The sequence below is a fragment of the Pelecanus crispus genome, chromosome 1 (genome assembly GCF_030463565.1).
Source record: "Pelecanus crispus isolate bPelCri1 chromosome 1, bPelCri1.pri, whole genome shotgun sequence".
Taxonomy (NCBI): domain Eukaryota; kingdom Metazoa; phylum Chordata; class Aves; order Pelecaniformes; family Pelecanidae; genus Pelecanus; species Pelecanus crispus.
Window position 1 is genome coordinate 95,191,355 of NC_134643.1, and position 18,229 is coordinate 95,209,583.

General features: G+C 47.5%; 1 protein-coding gene across 1 annotated transcript; it reads left to right on the forward strand.

The window, feature by feature from the left end:
* Positions 1–229: 229 nt before the first annotated feature.
* LOC104029169 (uncharacterized) lies at positions 230–16,457 on the forward strand. Its single transcript, XM_075725889.1, has 20 exons — positions 230–385; positions 663–719; positions 2,441–2,478; positions 3,735–3,875; positions 5,457–5,519; positions 6,678–6,798; positions 7,224–7,316; positions 8,372–8,532; positions 9,636–9,721; positions 9,936–10,019; positions 11,252–11,314; positions 11,453–11,530; positions 11,641–11,729; positions 12,475–12,511; positions 13,759–13,907; positions 14,124–14,186; positions 14,506–14,581; positions 15,226–15,310; positions 15,492–15,579; positions 16,205–16,457. Exons 1-20 carry the CDS (start codon positions 230–232, stop codon positions 16,313–16,315), a joined length of 1,839 nt encoding a protein of 612 aa, XP_075582004.1. The 3' UTR covers positions 16,316–16,457.
* Positions 16,458–18,229: the final 1,772 nt, after the last annotated feature.

The following is an 18,229-nucleotide window of genomic DNA, read 5'->3' on the forward strand; positions in this document are numbered from 1 at the left end:
AAGAACCGGGACATGGCGGGCGGCGGGGGAGGCACGGCTCGCCCCGGCCTGGCAGGCGCCGGCAGCCACCGCGCTGCTCCCGCCGCCTCCTCCCGGCTGCCGGGGGGAGGGCGCAGGCGCCCTCGGTGCGCGGGCAGGGCCGGCCCGCAGGCGGGGCGAGGCCCCAGCACCGCCCCGGCAGCGGGAGGGCTCAGCTGCTGCTGCTGCCGGGCGCGGTAGCAGGGCAGACATGGCACCGCTGCTGCTGCTGCTGCTCCTCTTACTGCTGCCGGCCGCCGTCTGCCTGTGCTGCGTGCGGCGGCACACGGGCAGCGCGGCGGCCGTGCTGCGCCGCCGGGAGCCGGGCCGGGCCGAGGCGCGGGGCCGCAGCCCGCCGAGGGAACGCGTGAGCGCCGGGGGGGGGGGGGGCGGCGGGGCCTGGAGAGCGGGCGGGGGGCGGCGGGGCCCGGGGCCTGGGGAGCGGGGCCCGGGGAGCGGGACCCGGGGGGCGGCGGGCCTGGGGAGCGGGCGGGGGGCGGCGGGGCCCGGGGCCTGGGGAGCGGGGCCCGGGGAGCGGGACCCGGGGGGCGGCGGGGCCTGGGGCCTGGGGGGCGGCGGGGCCCGAGGCCTGGGGGGCGGCGGGGCCCGGGGCCCAGCGCTCACCTTCCGCCTCCTCTCCGCAGTGGGCCCCGCGGCTGTCCGGCTCCGGGCTGCGCCTCTTCGCCCATGTGGCCAACACGGTGAGTGCGGGGGGAGCGGGGCCGGGTCGCCGCCCCGGCCCGGCACCTGACGGCGTTGCGGGAGCCGGGTAGGCAAGGCAGGGAAACCCGAGGTTGCCCGGGGAAACCGGCCGGGGGTTTCGGAGGGAGGAGGTCTCGGTGGGAAGGTAAAACCCGCGTTTGCTGGGAAGCTGTAGGGAGGTTGTGGAATCATAGAATCGTTTAGGTTGGAAAAGACCTTTAAGATCATCCAGTCCAACCATTAACCTACCAAGTCCACCACTAAACCAATTAAGGGTAGAGTAGCAACCCCACGCCTCCTGGCTTGGTGGCTGGATCATTTATAATAAAAGTAAAAACTAGGTTGTGGCTCTCTGCGTGGTTTTGGGTTCACGGTCTCTGGGGTGAGGGTGTCCGGAGTGTCTTCGGGCGTGGCGACCCCGAAGCCGACATCAAGCTTGCAATACAGCCACCGCCAGCTTTCCTCGGGTGTGAAGGGGTTCGGGTCCTTCAGCCCTCTGAGTGGGGTTTTCGGGAAGGCGCTGAAGGCAGCTATTCCCCCGGCGCTCTTCCTCGGGTGGGCTTTGGCGTGCCTTTGAGCCTGCGGGCTGATTCCCGCCGAGGCTGTTGCGGAGGAGGCATGACCGCTGTGTGGCAGGGTGCTGGGGGGAGAGAAGCCTGTGTCCCCTTGGCAGTGAGCGCTTTGCGGCAGCATCCACCCAAAACCAGGTGGATTTTGTTGCTGCTGGGCCTTTCCTTCTGAGCCCGTGTCAAGGTTAGGCACGGAAGTTGCATTTCAGCAGTGTGACCTGTTGCAGAGCTTGGTGGCTGGTTGAGCCTGGAGTGAAAGCTAGGGACGGGCTGTGTTTATTTGTGAGAATACCTTCCAAATGGCTTTCTTCCAGGATATAACAACCAGAATACCTTTTTATCCTCTGCTTTGTGGCCGTTTCTGGTGTGTGACCCTGGGCTTGTTTCCTTTCTTGACAACCCCCTTGGAGGGGGGACGTCAGAGTCTCAATCTCCTACAAGATTGTGCTGTCTTAGGTTAGATGTAGATTAGGAGCGATGCATTTTCAAAAAGAGACTGCAATTCTTACGTAATGTGTGAGGCAACATATCACCTCACAGATCTAGGAGTGTGAGCCTTGCTTCAGACTTGCACTATATTTGTACATCCCTTAACGGGTTTTTGCAGTCCATTGTCGAGCTATTAAGACAGGCTAGAACAAGGCTGGTCTCTTTGGGACTGCTACACTGGGAACCAAGGTATTCAAAGAGTGTTTTCAGCTGTCTGCTACTATGGAGTCTCTACATTTCTCATGCTTTTCCAAGTTGACTCGGTTTACTGCAGGAGCTGGTAATAATCTTCTACCTTATCCAATGTTTACATTATCTGCATAACATGAAGAAAGTAATGGATGTGGGCTATATGGATGCCTCTTAACAGTGTTGCAGCCTGCAGCTGCGGGCTTTCCAGGCAGAGTCAGGGAAGGACAGAGTCAGGAGAACCAGAAGAATACACTCTTTATATAATGAGAGGTGGGGGCGAAGCATTTTGGGCCAGTTTTGTGGCCTAAAATACAAGTATGTGTGCAGCTTTTTTCTACCTAGCATTGCATGCTCTGTAGGGTGCTCTGAGACTGCAGCAATTGTGAGCACATTCAGCATACCTTGTCTACTGAGGAAGGTGTTCAGGTCAAAGTTACCGCAAACCAACGTTTCTGCTTACTTTCTTCTAGGCTTTTGGACAGATCTGCTTACTGCCATTCTTCATAAGGTAAGAGTGGGGAGTTTTCTCCCCATTCAAGTTTCTTGGGGGTTTTTTTGTTTGTGGTTTTTTTTTTTTTTTTTTTTTTAAAGGTGCTTGCATTGCACACCGCTTAGGTTATCTGAAATGACCTTTTTTAAGAAGGCTGCATAACTTGATTGGAGAGTGAGCAAGATTATGTCATAGCTGCTGTTTACTAGATTTTTTTTTTAACTACTTTGGTTTGAGTGGGTCTCTATCAGAAGAAATTAACCTTTTTTCACACTCAGGCAGGTGCGTAGAAACCAAATTAGCCAGCTTGCCTCTTTGCCTTTCTGTTCTTTTTCTGAAGAGCAGTCTTTCTTTCAAACCTTGTGGATGTGCGAATCTGCTGTGTTTATCACCAGTAGGGGTAAAAGAATAGAAGTAGTGGGCAAAGGAGGCCAGACATGTTCTTTTTAACAATATTCACTATTTTAGGTCAGCCTTTTCTCTTTCTCTCTCACTTACGTTTTTGTTTAGAAACTGTGCTTTCAAGTGTACGTTGCACTAAGAGCCACTCAGGTAAGAGGTGTCGGGAACCTCAAGCTCACACTTGGCTCACAGAGTTTGCCCATCATTTGGTGGGTCATCTGTGCAGATCCCAGGACACTGAGAAATGTATTGCACACAGTTGGTACCCCTGAATTTTTACTTGGGGCATGAGCTTTTTGAGTGAATCAAACCCAGACAAGTGTCACTGCTGTTATACAGCAGATCATTCCTTGACGTCTATGACAGGGTCTTGATTTCCTTGCTTCGTTACGTGTTCCAAGCCCTGGACTCGTGCTGCAATCCCCTGTTATATTTGGTTGTGAACAAACTATGTTAAAGCAGGTCATGGAAAGGTCTGAAGAGGTGCTTATTTTAACAGGATTAGTGCTTGAATGTATAGCTTATACTACTTTCTCTGTTCTTTTCCTCTCCATTTCTGTCTTTATCGGTCTGTGGGTGATATGTCTAATTAAAATGAATCAAAAACTTTCACTGGTTCTTTCCCAGCTTGGGTTTATGGAGGCTGGCTGGCCTTGTGTCAAGAGGTAGGAGGCTTTGTTAAGCAAGCAGAATAGATTTGATCCTGCCTTTAGGAAAGGGGTGAGAGAGAGAATCTTGTAACTGTTGCGACTCCCTGCTGTCAGAGCAGACTGCCAAGACAGAATGTTCTTGGGTAAGGTTCCCTCTGAACAGTCTGAAAAATTAGTCATGGTAGAGCTTGCAAACTCTAACAGTGACTCTCTCTCTTTCAGGCTGAACAACTTCTCACTCATGCGTTCACTTGACATTCACGAAGATCCCACGTTTATCCCGGAGGTTGCTGCAGAGGTTACGGAAGACAAGTCTGAGGCTAAAAGCACTTCGGAAATTGTCAAGCAGCTGATAGATGCAAGGTCAGTATGCGATATGTAAGAGTGGAGTGGAAGAACACGTGTTGGCGCTATTATTTTAGTGGGAAGCTGTCACTGTCAGTAAATTAGATTAAAATCTTTTTCCACACTCAGCTATGTTACAAAACAAATTGTGCTGTCCGTTGTCTTTCCTTTTGTAACTTATAAATCACCAGTAGTTACAAGCAATGTGAAGTTTCTACAAGCTTCAGAGAGTCTGCTTACTGGGGAGAGACCAAATTCTGCCTTTGCCAGGGCTGTGGTTGCACTATTAGAGCAGATACGCTTAGTGGTTGACTAGTCAGCACATACATGCCTTTAAGTGAGTTTGCAGGTGAGCTGTTTCTTGCCTGCAAGGAATTTCAAAGAGAACATAGGGGTTGCTTGGAAGAGAGAAGGAACGTAGGGTATAAAGAAAATGATCCACAAGAAATTAGGCTTTGTAACAAAGGTTAGGTTGCTTGGTTAAAAGCCTGTTCAGCTTATTGATTGCAGCCTGTACTTGGTTAAATCCCACTAGATTCCAGGTGAAACATTACTCAGGCTTTCTCATCTCACTGAGGTCTGATGCTGAGGTGGGAGGAGCTGGGCTGCTACAAATGCTCTCCCCATCTGGTTTTGTTCTTAGTTGTGGGCCTATCCAGAAGTTACTAAGGGTGTCTGTGAGCTGCACTTCATCAGCATCTCAGACAGTGGGTTGTCTGTATGTATCTCTGCTTTTAGCAAGACTAAGCTTGAGTTCTTAAGCTAGAGCAAGTAAAAACTTTCACTCCTTCACTTTAGAGGAAGGAATGTATTTCCTGCAGGCATTGGTCAGGGTGAGTGCAGGCTTCTGGTTCTTGTGTCCCCAGCCCCACCAGTGATATATTGAGTCTTACAGGGCACGTTACTGGAGCCTTGCCTCTTCCCTGCATAGCACATTACAGTGCCATACAATGTCCTATTCCAGGATATGGCTTCTGGTTTGGGTGATGACATGGAGATATCACAGGAGTAGTAATTGTAGCTAGCTCTTCAGATGATCTTACGTTCATCCTGTTGTGATGAGAAATGGTCTGTTTCTTATGTGCTACAGCCATCGTCAATCTACTTTTTAAGCAGTTTGCTGGTGTGAATCTCAGTGTGTGCTGCATAATGTCTCTTGCCTCTCCTGCAACAGACACTGTGTGTGCTGCTGGCTATCTGGATCAAACTTGGGACAGAGAGCTTGGGAGTAGGTTTACCAGTATATTCTAGCTATTTTGTAATGCTCCAGTGGCGAGTAGCAAATGTAAACCTGGAATAAATTCTGAACAGTTTAGTGACTGCTGTATTGCAGTAGAAATATGAAGGAACTAGAACATGTCAGCAAGACAGACCCCTTATTTCTGTGGCATCCTTAGTGTACCTGGTGTCTTGCATGTGTGCAAGGAGTCTGACAGAGTGTGAGCTGAAATGTGTAGGCTAGCAGTCCAAATGGTGGCCAGCAGGTTTTCTGGAAGTGAGTGATGCCCAGCCTACGTTGGATTGTGATACTGAAGTCCGCAGGTCTGAACAGAGGTGGCTTGACAGTTCACAGTTGCCCCTTTAATCCTTTCTTTGCAGGTCTGATTCTGCTAGCGATGGGTTTAGCTTCAAAGGGATCAAAGACTACCTGGACTGCTACCGGTAGGTGAAACTGTGGTCTGGGAACAACCTGTCTCGCATGTTCCCCTGCTGTGGGCTGCTACTGTTCCACAAGGTCTCAGGCATCTCTTTGTTAGGATTGTCCTTGAGGTACCACTGTTTAGCATCACCCTTCGCAATCCTTTTGCTCTAATAGAATGATGAAGGAAAGCCAGCTGGGGGAACTGGCACAACTTTTACAAGCCCTGCAAGGATATTTAAATGCTGTTTTCCTTGGCCGATTGCCAGTCTTCTCTGGGAGAGATTTCTACATACCTTGTTTGCCCAAGCATGTGAGTAAGGAGAGGAAAGTTCATCTGGATGATGCAAATTGCACATACTGCGGGTCTCTGAAGTATCCCTTGGTTCCCCAGCTGCTTGTGCTCCTGTGAGCAGTTTGACTGCTTTCACCAAGTAAATGTGTCCAGCTCGGGAACAGCTGGAAGCATGCCCATGACTCTGATGTTCTGCGAGCTGTTGACTGCTTGGTTACTCCTGGTTGCCTCTGGGACATGTGCTAGATGTGGAGCGCTCAGATAAATCCTCCTCCACTCCTGGCGCATGTTCCTCAAGGGCCACCTCTGCCAGTAGGCTGCAGCATTGGAGCAAAAGGCTGACACTGCAGTCTGGTGTTATAGGTGAATCCTGACTGTGAGGCTTTCGTGTCAGCCAGATAGATGTGTTTGCAGTGTAACGCAGCCTTTTGCCAGGAGGGAGGTAAGGCCTGTTTACTAAAGGTGGGTTATGGCAGTACTGCTGGGAGCTCCTTCTCTGTAATGGGAGGCCTGTATAAAGGGTGCTGGCCTTTTGGTCTTAGCTCATGATACTGGGAGTTTCACAGCCTCAGGATTTCAGGAGCTTGAGGACTCTCTGTAGAGCTGTCAGCTGTCGTTCCCTGTTTATCTGGTGGTTCAGGAGTATCTGGGTAACTCTCCTACCTCCTGCCCCTACTCTAAGGGCTGGGGGCATGCTGTGTAGGCAGGTTGTCCCCTTAAGGGAGTCTCCTGTCTTGATGGTGTAAACTGCGTTGAAATCGTCACCTCACACGGATTCTTACCTAGTTCTTGCTTACAGCTGTGACAGCTGCCATCTTATTACATGAGAGACAAACCCTCTGTGTGGGTGTCTTGTAACAAGGTCCCAACTTCTCCTGTCCTGTAGGAGTGGGAAGCTGACGCCATCTCAGGTAGCAAAGAACATCATTGCCGTGCTGGAGGACTGCGACAAATCCACGCCCCCGCTCAGAGCGATAGTGCAATGGGACCAGGAGCAAATAATGCTGGTAATGTCTGCCTCTGGTGGGAAAGGGGCCTCTGCCACTCCAAGAGGAGTAGCATCCTTTAGAAGGGCCAGAGGCTATTCTGCTGATATGTTGCACAGATAAATATGTACATTTTTCCTCCCTCCTTGTGTAGAGGACTACAAACAAGTTTGTTTTCCTTCCTGCAAAGAGAGGTAGCATTAAAGCAATCTGTTTCCTGCTGGAAACTATGTTTAAAACAGGACTTCTGTGCTTATGTGGCATCCGTTAGCATAGATGCTTCCAAGTAGTAGTTTCCCATCAGCATATGGTGGAAGAAGAAACTTTTGTAGTTTGGCTTAGTAGAAGCCTGAGAAAGACATTTTTGGTATCTGTTCTGATACTGGTAATGACCTTCAGCTTGACTAAATATATATAACTTTTTTTTTTTTTTTTTCTCTGTGCAGATGGCTGAGGCCTCCACTGCTCGTTACAGGAATAAATGTACCCTGTCTTATCTGGATGGCATCCCAGTGTGTCTGAAAGAAGAGTTCAAAGTGGTGAGTTTCCTTGTCTAACTGTCAGTTCATGCTGCAGGTGGTCAACTTGGATAACTCACTGCACAAGGTTTTAAGGCCAACACCTCAGCAGAAGCCTGAGAATATGTTTGTAATAAGGGGTAGGATGTGGGTTTGTAATAAGTAGGATTAACAAGTTTTGCCGGGTGAAGACAGATCTTGAGTACAGCAGACGTGTTCCATATCTTGTACTGATCTCTTTAATCTATGGGGAGTAGAGGGTGGGGGTGGGAAACAATCCCTCTTATGATGAAATGAGAATGAGTAAAAGCATCTGTAGCGGTGGGTGTAACTGTCTGTATTTCTCAGGCACTGACTGCTCCACTGGCAAAGCATCCCTCTCTCCTTACCTTAAAGGACAGACTTGTGTCAGAAATATGCAAGTTACTTTGAAAATTCCCACTCACAAGGAGTTTTGCCTGTGGCTTAACAACACTTACCATTAAATACTCCTGGCAGTGCCGTCAAGCTGTTGTAGGCTCTGCAGAGACCTACCCATAGGGTGGGAGTCCTGTTTATGTACAGATTCTTCCATTGCTGCATCAAAGTGAAGAGTACTTAGCATACCCTGAAAATGAGTCCATCTGGTATTTTGGCATCCATCTAGTCTTGGTGCCTTGCTTCAAAGCACTGTAGATCTGAAATGCTGCAGCTCTGTCTGTAGAAAAATGGAAAATAGAGGTCCTGTGTGCTGTGGGGCCAAGGTGACTGTTCTGCAGCCTCTGGGCATAGCAATTGCATTGCTGCAGGGAGGCAGACTTTTTGATCATCTACATGTTTCTGCTCTTCTGTATCATGGTATTAAAAGGACTCCTGTGCGTGGGAGAAGGACCAAATATTGAAGGGTTAAGTGTCCCTCCTAACAGAAATCAAAGCAGGACAAGTTGAAGAGTGAAGCTTCCTAGCACTTACTTACCTCTGTGGGTCCTAATGTCTGGGATCTGTTGTGGAGTTGAAGTGTGCACATGAAGCACGCACATGTGCCTACCTACCTTGCTAGGGTTTTAGTGTGAATAATAAGGTGTCTTCTTGCTAAGGTACCTTACTATCACCGAGTGGGAACAGTGTATCTTGGGACAGAGCCTGAAACAGAAGATGCTACTGTGGCCAAGAAGCTGCGAGAGGCTGGTGCTATCATTATTGGGGTCTCAAACATGCATGAACTAGGGACTGGAACAACTGGATGTAACCCTAATAGGTAAATATTCCTTTCCCCTCTCTTCCCCCATGTCTAGAAAGACCTAAAAGTCTGTCCAGAACTGACAGAGGAGGGTACAAAAATAGGGCAAGCACATGAGAATAAAACTGATGGAAGCACCCTGTGCAGGGAGAACCCTAGGGATATGAAAACCCAGCGTTGTAGATTTGAGGGTCAGAGTAGTTGTAGGAAGCCTGAAGGCTCCTGAAACCAAAGGAAGAAGAGGATCCAAGTGGTGTCTGCTGAGTAAGGAACTTGGTTTGCCAGGCCTTGGAGGCCTGGAGGTGTGAATGTTTACACGATGAGTGGTAGACAAAAGCAGTGACAGAAAACAAATAGTAATCTAATGCTCAGTCACAGTGATGGCTAAAGGCCCAGAACAGTGAGAAAAGGTACAGTCATCTCAGGAGAACATAGTGTTCTTATTTCCTAGCTAAACCAGGTTCACTGGAATTTGCTTTACTGTTGCGAATTCTTCAGCTATAGCCAAGCTGAGAACTGCTGTTCCAGAGCAGCGGTCCTCACAGGCTTGATAAGCCATGTGCAGAGCCACACTTCGTTCATGTGCAGCTGGATGGAACTGGAGCTCCCCCCTCAGCTGCAACAATGTGCCAGGGCATTTCCTCACTGTCTGAGGTTGGCTGGATACCCCGCCACTTGGCAGGTCTGTCTGGGGACTGTGGTCAGACTGGAGACTTTGGGAGCTGCTGCTCTGGGATAAAGGGCAAAGTTGGGGATGCTGGCTTGCTTGTCTGTAAGAACTGCTGCTCACCAACTGCTCCACCTTTTGGAATTGCATAATGCACTTTGGCATGCAGTCATGGCACAGTGCTGTCACAGACAGAAGAGCTGGAGCAGCATCCTTTCTCTTGCTTTGAGCCTGTCTCTTTTTGGATAGGCTGCTTATGGTAACAGGAGATTGAACTCTGAGGCAGAAGTCTTTTTTGTGTCTTGTTTTCTAGGGACATGGCACTATCTGGGATGAAATGGTATCTCTTTACTAAGAGATTGGAATCCCTGAGCTGTGTTTCTGGATCTTTTCCTGCCTTGTAGTGCACACGGTCCTTCCTAGGAAAAGATTCAACACTATTTGTCTGCCTCAGGTACCACAAGATCCCTAGGAATCCCTACAAGCCTAACCACTACACAGGTGGGAGCTCCAGTGGGTCAGCAGCAGCTGTAGCAGCAGGTAGGTGGTCCTAACCAAGTTCAGGGGTGGTGGGAGGAAGGTCCTGAGCCAAAGTACCTCAGACATTTAGTTTCTATGAGTGGGTTTAGAAGCTGGAGGGAACTCCTACCTGAACAGAGTGCTCTGTGTGCTCTCTTGGCTACAGTTGCTGGTAGAATGGACAGGGCAATATGATGTCTCTTTGATCGCAGGCCAATGTGTGGTTTTTTTGTAGGTCTCTGCCCGGTGGCTATTGGCACAGATGGAGGTGGCTCTGTAAGGATTCCTGCTTCGTTCTGTGGTGTGGTGGGGCTGAAAGGTAGAGCCCTTTAATCATGGAGGGGGTGCGTGTCTTGTTTGCTGTATCAGATAGAATGCCACAAACAAGTCAGGCACAGTCTGTGAATTCCTGTCAAGCAAAACTCGACCAGAGAAGCTCTGGAGTATAACACTCTGAGAGTCATGTGGGTTGGACTGGCAGATTGGAAGTATTCTCAGTACTGGCTATTGAACAGATGTTCAAAAAAACCTAACTTGTTTGAGTCAAATGCTAAACAAAACCTGCTTGCTGCTTTTCTTTCTACCCACTTGTCCCACTTTCAATCTTCCTTCTCTGCTGGGAGGTGTTCCCAACATAGTTGGGTATCTGTAGTGAGTTGGTGAAAAGCATCTCCACCCACGATGGTGTGCCATCACCCCAATTGTATGGAGAGGTTAATGCTGCTCAGGTTTGTGTCTGGTAAGTTAATAGGCTTGTTTGAAACCAGGACATAGCCATTCCCTCTTATGTCAGTGTTACAAGGAATAGCAATGCAGTTCTTGCGATAAGAATTAATGTAATCAAGGGGAATGTGCAGAGGACATAAGAAATGCACAGGGCAGCGTCTACAGCATGGAAAGTGGCGAGGCAGGATTGTCACTTGGAAGAGATGCTGGCTTTTTGGAATAGTTTATCATTCTGAAGAATCTTGGGTGCTTCATCTGAGACCAGATACTCGGCCATTACTGTTTTTCCATCCTTCACATGTGATCGACTCGATTAATCTTGATTCATCTGAGGAAGATAATGATGACGATGACAAAAATGTAACTGGTCTGGTCAGAAAGGTGATACGAGTACTTGCAGAAGACAACCAGTGTTAGGCATGAAGTCTCACTGGTGAAGCGGGTGAGATCTCCCAGGCGGTATCTCATGCTGTTGATAATCCTGCTCCTGCCTCTCCATCCTCCATACCATAGACGCTGCTTCTGCATATTTAAATGCATGTATTTCAAAATGTCCCTGCACATATTTCCCCTCAACTAAATAATGTCTTACGGGGGAACACAGTTTCACTATTTGTTGAACGCATCTGTTTCACTGATAAGACAGATTGTGGTCAGCAGAACAGGGTATTGAAAGATGAGTGACTGGGCTCTGAAATGGCAGACATAAAAGTGACTGTCAGGGAGGGGTGTGTTGCTTACCGACTGGGTGCACCAGAACCATCTAGGTCAGATCTTACCAGCGACTGCTGCTATCTAGCTAACTGCCCATTTCTTTTTCTCTAGGTACGTTTGGGCGCATTAGTCCTCATGGCAGCTTGCCACTCTCCTACTCTACAGTCAGCGTAGGTAAGAGGACTTGTGCTCCACTTCAGGGACCTTGCTGTGTGGTGCTCTCACAGGGGAGGCAATCTGTGCCTACAAAAGGCCTTGGGAGGAAGGTACTATTTACCTCTTGCACATTTTTATAACCGATCTGTTTTACAGGCCCTATCTGTACCTCAGTGGCAGATGCAGCCATTGTTTACAGTATCCTTGCTGAGCCGGATCCACTCTATCCATATGGTGAGTGAGCCCTCTCCCTCCCTGAGGGAGGCTCAGGGTGCTCCCTCAGGTGCTCTGCCTTCCTAGAGGCATCCTAGATAAAAGGAGGAACTCTTGTTTGTTCTCTGCAGGACTAAAACAGCCCAAAGCAACCCTATCTGATATGTGTGCTCCTGACCTGAAAGGCTTAAAACTGGGAGTGGACTGGACATTTTTTAAGGTGCCTGTTCTCTCTCTCTCTTTCTGCTGCTTTGCAAAATGAGATTTTGAATGAGTTCAGTGCATTCACTGTTCTCTTGCCTGTCATCGTTAGAGCTTCTTATATTTAGTCCTAGAATTAGAAGAGAATATAATCTGGGTGAAAACATCGACAGGGATAGATTCTTTTTTTTTTTTTTCCTAAGGCAGCCTTTTGAATAACAGTCTGTTGGAGGCATGAGGAAAGGTAACGACTGCACAGCTGATGGCTTCCTCATGCTGCTGTTTCCATTGGAAGCAATGCTTCTGAACTGATTACAAAAGGCAGCTACTTTAAAATCAAATGAGGAAAATTAGTGTATCCATTTGGTGACAGTGCTGTAGCTGCTGAGTGGTAGTTCATCATTCCAATGTAGAAACTGGGCTTGCAAGCTAGTACTGCTCCACAACTGTAATGCAACCCCACAAATATGCTCAGGATTTCTTTCCTGGAGGAAAACAAGGGCACTTTCTGGCTCTGCCCCAGTGCAGAGGAGGAATATCCTCTCCTCTTGAAAAGATGACCTTTCCTTTTCCATAGGGGCATGACCTGCAAGCTGTTTTCTTGGAGCAGGTGGCCTAAGGCAGTCCTGGAGGGCTGTGTTTCACTACTATTAGGGACAGGAACAAGGAAAGCTCCGTGAGGACTGAAGTCTTGGTGAGTGTGCTCACCAGAGAGAGGAGGACAGTGACTAAAGTCTACTTAGTTCTTTCCTCTTTTTCTCTAGGCGTGTGATGCTGAAGTCCTGTCCATCTGTGAGAAAGGTAAAGAGGAAAAGTCTCTTGTTCTGTCTGATGTCATGGTATCACTTGGTGTTCCTCTTATGTATGCATTAAAAAGATCTCGCCTGAAGTCCTTAAAGGCAGATGCTTAAAGAGGTCTGGCTGGACAAACAGCAGTAGCTTTGTATTAGGGAAGCCCTCCTGACTGCTGAGGGTTAAAAAGCTCGGCAGTTGTAGGCTTGTCAGGTTACAATGGAAGAATGCAGTCCACTGTGCTAAGCCTCTGTCTGTACAAAGATAGATCAGTGTTCAGTAATACTTACTCTGCAAGCTTTAATGGTAAAAGACTTTTAAGGGAGGGAGTTACTTCACAACATAATATTCAGTAGGAAAGACAGGACTAGGTCTTTGTGATGTATCCAGTCCTCTGGTATTTCCGTGCAATCAGCCAAATGGTGCCTTTAGGGTGTCTTTGTCAGGTTTTAGATTAAGCAAAATTGAGGGGGTGGGGCAGAAAGACTCTACAATGCCTTATAGTAGTTGGCCTCCTATGCATTGCAGCTGAGACAGTTCACAGTATTCAGGCTTTGTTTGCCTGGATTTTGTTTAGTCTCCTTATTTCCATAGACTCTCATGCTTCTACATGTGTGGAGTTTTCTTAGGAGAGATGCACCATAAGTCAGTGAAATAGGCAAGCTTGGGTATTTATGAAGAAGTTGGGGTCAAAGAAAGAAGGGGATTCTTTTTAGACTGTAAAAGATTCACTTTTTCTGAAGTCTTGGTATTCAGCCTTGCTAAAGTGCATCAGGATTTAGTGAACCTGTACTGTTGACCTGGTCTCTTGAGTATCCCCCGGGTTCCTCTGCCATTATGGTTCAGAATAGGCTTTGAATGGGAATCTCATGATGCTAAATAATCACTTCATGCTGATAGAATACTGGTCACATCAAGTGCTCAGGGAAGCATTGTCAGTCGACCTTTACTCTTTGGGTTAACTGGGAGGTTAGAGGGAGGAGATGAACTTGCCTGAAATGTAGCGAGTAAGTTAGGAACCTGTCTCCAAGCCCCTACCTCTGCCCTGTGGGAATACAGAGATCTAGTTAGGCTGAAGGCTTTTACCTGTGGGAAGCAGCTGCAGAAGTCTGCATGCCACATGATGCACTGAAGATGCTTACCTTGTAATGGCCTGTGGGGCCTCTAACTTCTCAAGGGGGTGGGTATTCACAGCCCTTCTATGAAGTTTGGTGAACTCAGGGATGCTGTCTGTGCTTTACCTGTTCTGTACTCAGCTGTGGAGCACCTGCAGAGTTTGGGAGCCAGCGTGGTTAAAGTGTCTCTTCCAGAGATGGAGGAAGTGCAAGTAGCACATATAATCTGCATTCTCAGTGAGATGAGGGACTTCCTGCAACCTGACTTCAATAAGCATTTCCAGGAAATGGTAAGTAGCAGCAGCTTGGATCAGTGGCAGTAGCTATCCTGCCTGATACAGAACAAGTGTCATGTCAGTGAGAAAGCTGAGGCTCTCCTGCTTTTTCTATGACAAACCACCTGTTGGATGACTACTGATACAGGATAGCAGACCTGGAAGAGAACTCCTGGGCTGTCACATTCAGTTTCTTGCAAGCAGAGCCATGATCGATGTTTTCTCTTTCAGAATTTGGACACTCGGGCTAACCTGGCCTTGGCTTCCCAGTTCACAGCTCTGGATTATATTACGGTAAGGAACATACTGTGGTGAAGGCTAAGGGAGGCACCTAGTGAAATTGTAAAGGTGGGATAGAGGATTCTCTTACCTTCCCATACACATGGGAAGGTATCACCCAGCTGTACTGCCCTCTGCTGTGAAAGCATGCTGAATGGTGGGGCACCACAGAGGACATGCCATGTGGATTGGTGTCCTGTATGTTCATTCCAAACTCAGGAATGGTGGTGTCTTTTGCAAAGACATAGGCTCTGATGGGCAGAGTCTGTCATCATCAGACATGAGCCTCTTGAACCAAGAGGGCCTGGTCAGACGGTAATCTCTCTGCTTGCAGGCAAATCGACAGAGAACTCGGAGCATGAGATTTTTGCGAGAGATCTTCACCACTGTGAACTGTATCCTTACACCAGGTATTGGCAGCTTTGGCCAAAGAGCTGGTCCCTGACTGCTGTGTGGTGCATTTTAAGAACAGTTACTCCATTAACTTTCCCTCTCCAATTTTAAGAGCATGACTTTCATGCAAAGACTGCTGTGCCTACAAGCCTTTAGAAGATAATGCAGCCTGGCTAGAAGGACTGCTGTGTATTTCTAGACTTACTGCCTATATCCATGGCAGTGAGAAACTCCTTCTTGGTACTTGAAACAGGAGCCGCAGAGCCAGCACATTTATGCAGGAGAGACGGGACATCTACTTATGTATGCAAAGGTTCTTGCTCTAAATAGAAACTAACTGCTTAATTCATAAATTCCAGTGACTTGATTGTGTTTCAGGGGCATGAGTTTGCATCACCAATGTATATATCAAACATGTGGCTTTAATGAACTGAGCTGCTCCTTGAAGATTGCCCATTGCCTGACTCTTCCTTTGCTCTTTAAGCACTGGATCAGGTTGCCCAGAGAGGCTGCGGAATCTCCATCCCTGGGGATATTCAAAAGCCATTCGGACATGGTCCTGGGCAACCTGCTCTAGCTGACTGTCCTTGAGACAGAAGGTTAGGCAAGATGACCTCCTGAGGTCCCTTTCAATCTCAGTCATTCTGTGATTCTTCCACAGCTGTTGCTTCCACTGCCCCAAGAATCTACGAATCTGACCTCTTGACTGGCAGCAGCGATTTGTCCTTTGCAATCCGGTCTGTGAGGTAAGAAGAGTGCTGCTTGCACTACGGAAGCAGAAGTTTGGGAACAGCTGAAGACTAGCTGCACTAACTGAAAGAGCTCAGGCTGTAAGGCAGGAGAGATGGATCCTAGCTGCCTCTCCCAAAAAAGGATGGCTTTGCTGCTGTCCCAAGGCAGGAATGCTGACAATGGCTTTTCCTCTAGGTTCATGCAGCTTGGTAACTTCACTGGGATTCCAGGCCTTGTGGTCCCCATTGGATATTCTACTGATGGGCTTCCTATCAGCTTCCAGGTGAGCATTGGCTGTTCATGAATGCTGGGTCACAAAATCCCTAGCTGGCTTTGTCCTGAATGACTATAACCAGGTTCCTGCTGTTCCACACAGCACGCTTGAGGAGTTGGCAGGTACTGGCAATAAAGTCTTAACTTGTGGGTAAAGAGACTTGCTTCAGAGTAACTCCTGAATGGCAGAGGGACTCTTCAGGTATCTGGGAGATAGATTTCTCTGTCTCCCTGTCTACTTGCATCAGTACCCATTATTTGTCACCACTCTTTCCTCTCTTTTTCCTATTTCTCAGTTCTGTAACTTCTTTAAGTCCTTCCTTGCTCTTCTCCTTCTTGAAACGGGTCTCATTTAAATGAAAGGTCCATGTCTTGTAATTAGAAGTCACACAGCTGCCTTTATCCCAAATGCAGTGATGCCATACTTACTAGTAAGAGTAAGAGGGAAAAGCACATGTCCTTTTGGTGCTGTTGGGGGAAAAAAATTTAAGTTATGTTTTGCAGGGCTTTCAAGAGTATCTGTATGGGATGATGCTACCTTTTTTTTTTTCTTCTTTTTTTCTTTTTTTCCTTTTTTTTTTTCTTCTTTTTTTCCTCTCCTCCTTTCTCTCTCTGCCTCTCTTATCTTCTCCCAGGTCATGGCAAAATGGTGGGATGAAGCTGTTCTTCTGAGGATTGGCCTGAAGCTAGAGCAGTTTCGTTACCAGACAAAAAAACCATCCATTTATTATGACATCCTTGCATGACGGAGTGACTAAGATGGGGAATAAGTCTTTCTTTTCCTAGTCTGACCTTACTAAAAGTGGACTTGCTTTCAAAGTTCATCTGAATAAGACTTAGTAGCAGGCCCATTTGAGGAATGTGGAGGAACACTGATCTAAGCAGAGAGTGATGCTGAGCAGACATTATTCCTGCTCCCGGTTTGTTACTGGATCGTCCAGTTTTTACTGGGGAGACCAACTGTGCTAGCTAGTTCCTTGCTGTGTTTTTGCCAAAAGTGGAAGCTGCAACTATCTTCAACTTCTTTCCGTGTCGGAGTCCTGGAAAAGATGGAAGACTGTTGCATCTACAGGACTGCAGGCAGGCAGTTCATACTACTGTGCATGGAAAGGTACAGTCCCTAGACCTTAAACCTTCTCACAGAACTCCTCCTGCTCCAGGATATAACAAAGGTACTGTTTTGAGGGGGAAAGGCAGCTTCCCTTAAGAAATAATGCTTAGGTCCCTTGGAATGAGGAGGATCTTAACACACCTGCAATTAGGTAGTGTGTGTTGTGGCCCCTTTGATAGTCCCTCAGAGCAAAATAGAAAGCCTGTAGCTATGGAAGTGTCACTGTGCTTCTGTCCCTTATGCTGCAGTGTAAGGTCAGTCTAACTGTTGCATAAAGTATGGATGTGCTCGGTGCATGACCAGTCCTACCTACTTTCAGCCTTACACGCAAGGGGAGGAAAAAGCAGAGCATGAATCCTCATCAACTCTGTGACCCAGGGTTCTGGCTTTCTGTTGCACATCTCTATTTCCCAAGCTAAGCCTTGGAGACCCTCTTTTCTCCCACTCGTTGCTTAAGTATAAGCCTACTATCATTTAGGTGTCCCAAGTGAAAGAAACTGCTTTGTAATGCTGTGAAATAATGCTTAAGGGGTACCGAGCCAGCTATTACAAACAGGTGAAATTTGTGTGGTACTGAAAGTAGGAAATACTACTGAGCTACTGGCAAGAGTTGAAGCTGGGTGTGAGAAAGGTGTTGCACAAAGCCATGTGCAGCAGTGAGCTTGCTCTAGATAAGAAGCCAGCTCCCTCTTATCCCAAATGTACCTCATGAAGTAACCAGGGTAAAATTAAGACATGGATTAAAGATGAGGCTATTCTACATAAAGCATGACGTGGCTCTAAGCCACAGTACTGTGGTTCATTGAAAGGCCCCGTAGTGTAAACTCCCAAGTACCTGTGTCCTGCCAGCAGCACTAGGGCCACATGAAAGATAAGGGGCCTAGGAGTAACCAAAGCTAAGCATTTGTGTTCGTTCTGGAGTACCTTGGGGGTTAATGCTCAGAGGCAACTCCTGTTGCCTGCCTCATCAGGTATCCTGGGCTTGTGATCGGGCTGCTGGAGAAGCTGTCCTACAGACAGGAGCAGAGAAGATGGCTGTATTCTTGCTTAGCTTGGAAGGAAAGAAGGGACAGAAAGTAGTTGCAGTTTCTCCCGAACTCAGTACAGTTTGGGTTTTTTTTTTCCCCCCATATATACCCACTCTTTAAACAGAGCTAGCACTTTACTAATGGCTGAAGTTAAAAGTTAGATGGCATCTGAATGGAAGAACATTGCATTGCCATCTCCTCCTTAATTACCCAAGTTAAAGCATCAACTCTTACCATCAACTGTCACCAGCATCCACAGTTAAATTATTTATATGGTTGATACTGTCTTTTATCTTCAGTTCCTCTGTGTGATACTGCCACAGCTATTTTTTCACTAGATTCTAGTATAGCTAAGCTTTATGAAGAACAGTTAAAAAGCAAAATATTTCCTCTATTATTAATGATAAGTTATTAAACACTACTAACATATCTTAGAGTGAAACACTGATGAAATGCATTGTATAGCAATAAGGGAGTTGGTAAGTGTTTGACAAGAATAAATTTCTGCCAGGAACATTACT

What these genes read in the sequence shown, in the direction of transcription:
- LOC104029169 (XM_075725889.1), top strand. Translation starts at nt 230, where the DNA reads ATGGCACCGCTGCTGCTGCTGCTGCTCCTCTTACTGCTGCCGGCCGCC. An exon ending in TCGCCCATGTGGCCAACACG is followed by an intron (nt 720 to 2,440) that starts GTGAGTGCGGGG and finishes ACTTTCTTCTAG; the next exon opens with GCTTTTGGACAGATCTGCTT. An exon ending in TTACTGCCATTCTTCATAAG is followed by an intron (nt 2,479 to 3,734) that starts GTAAGAGTGGGG and finishes TCTCTCTTTCAG; the next exon opens with GCTGAACAACTTCTCACTCA.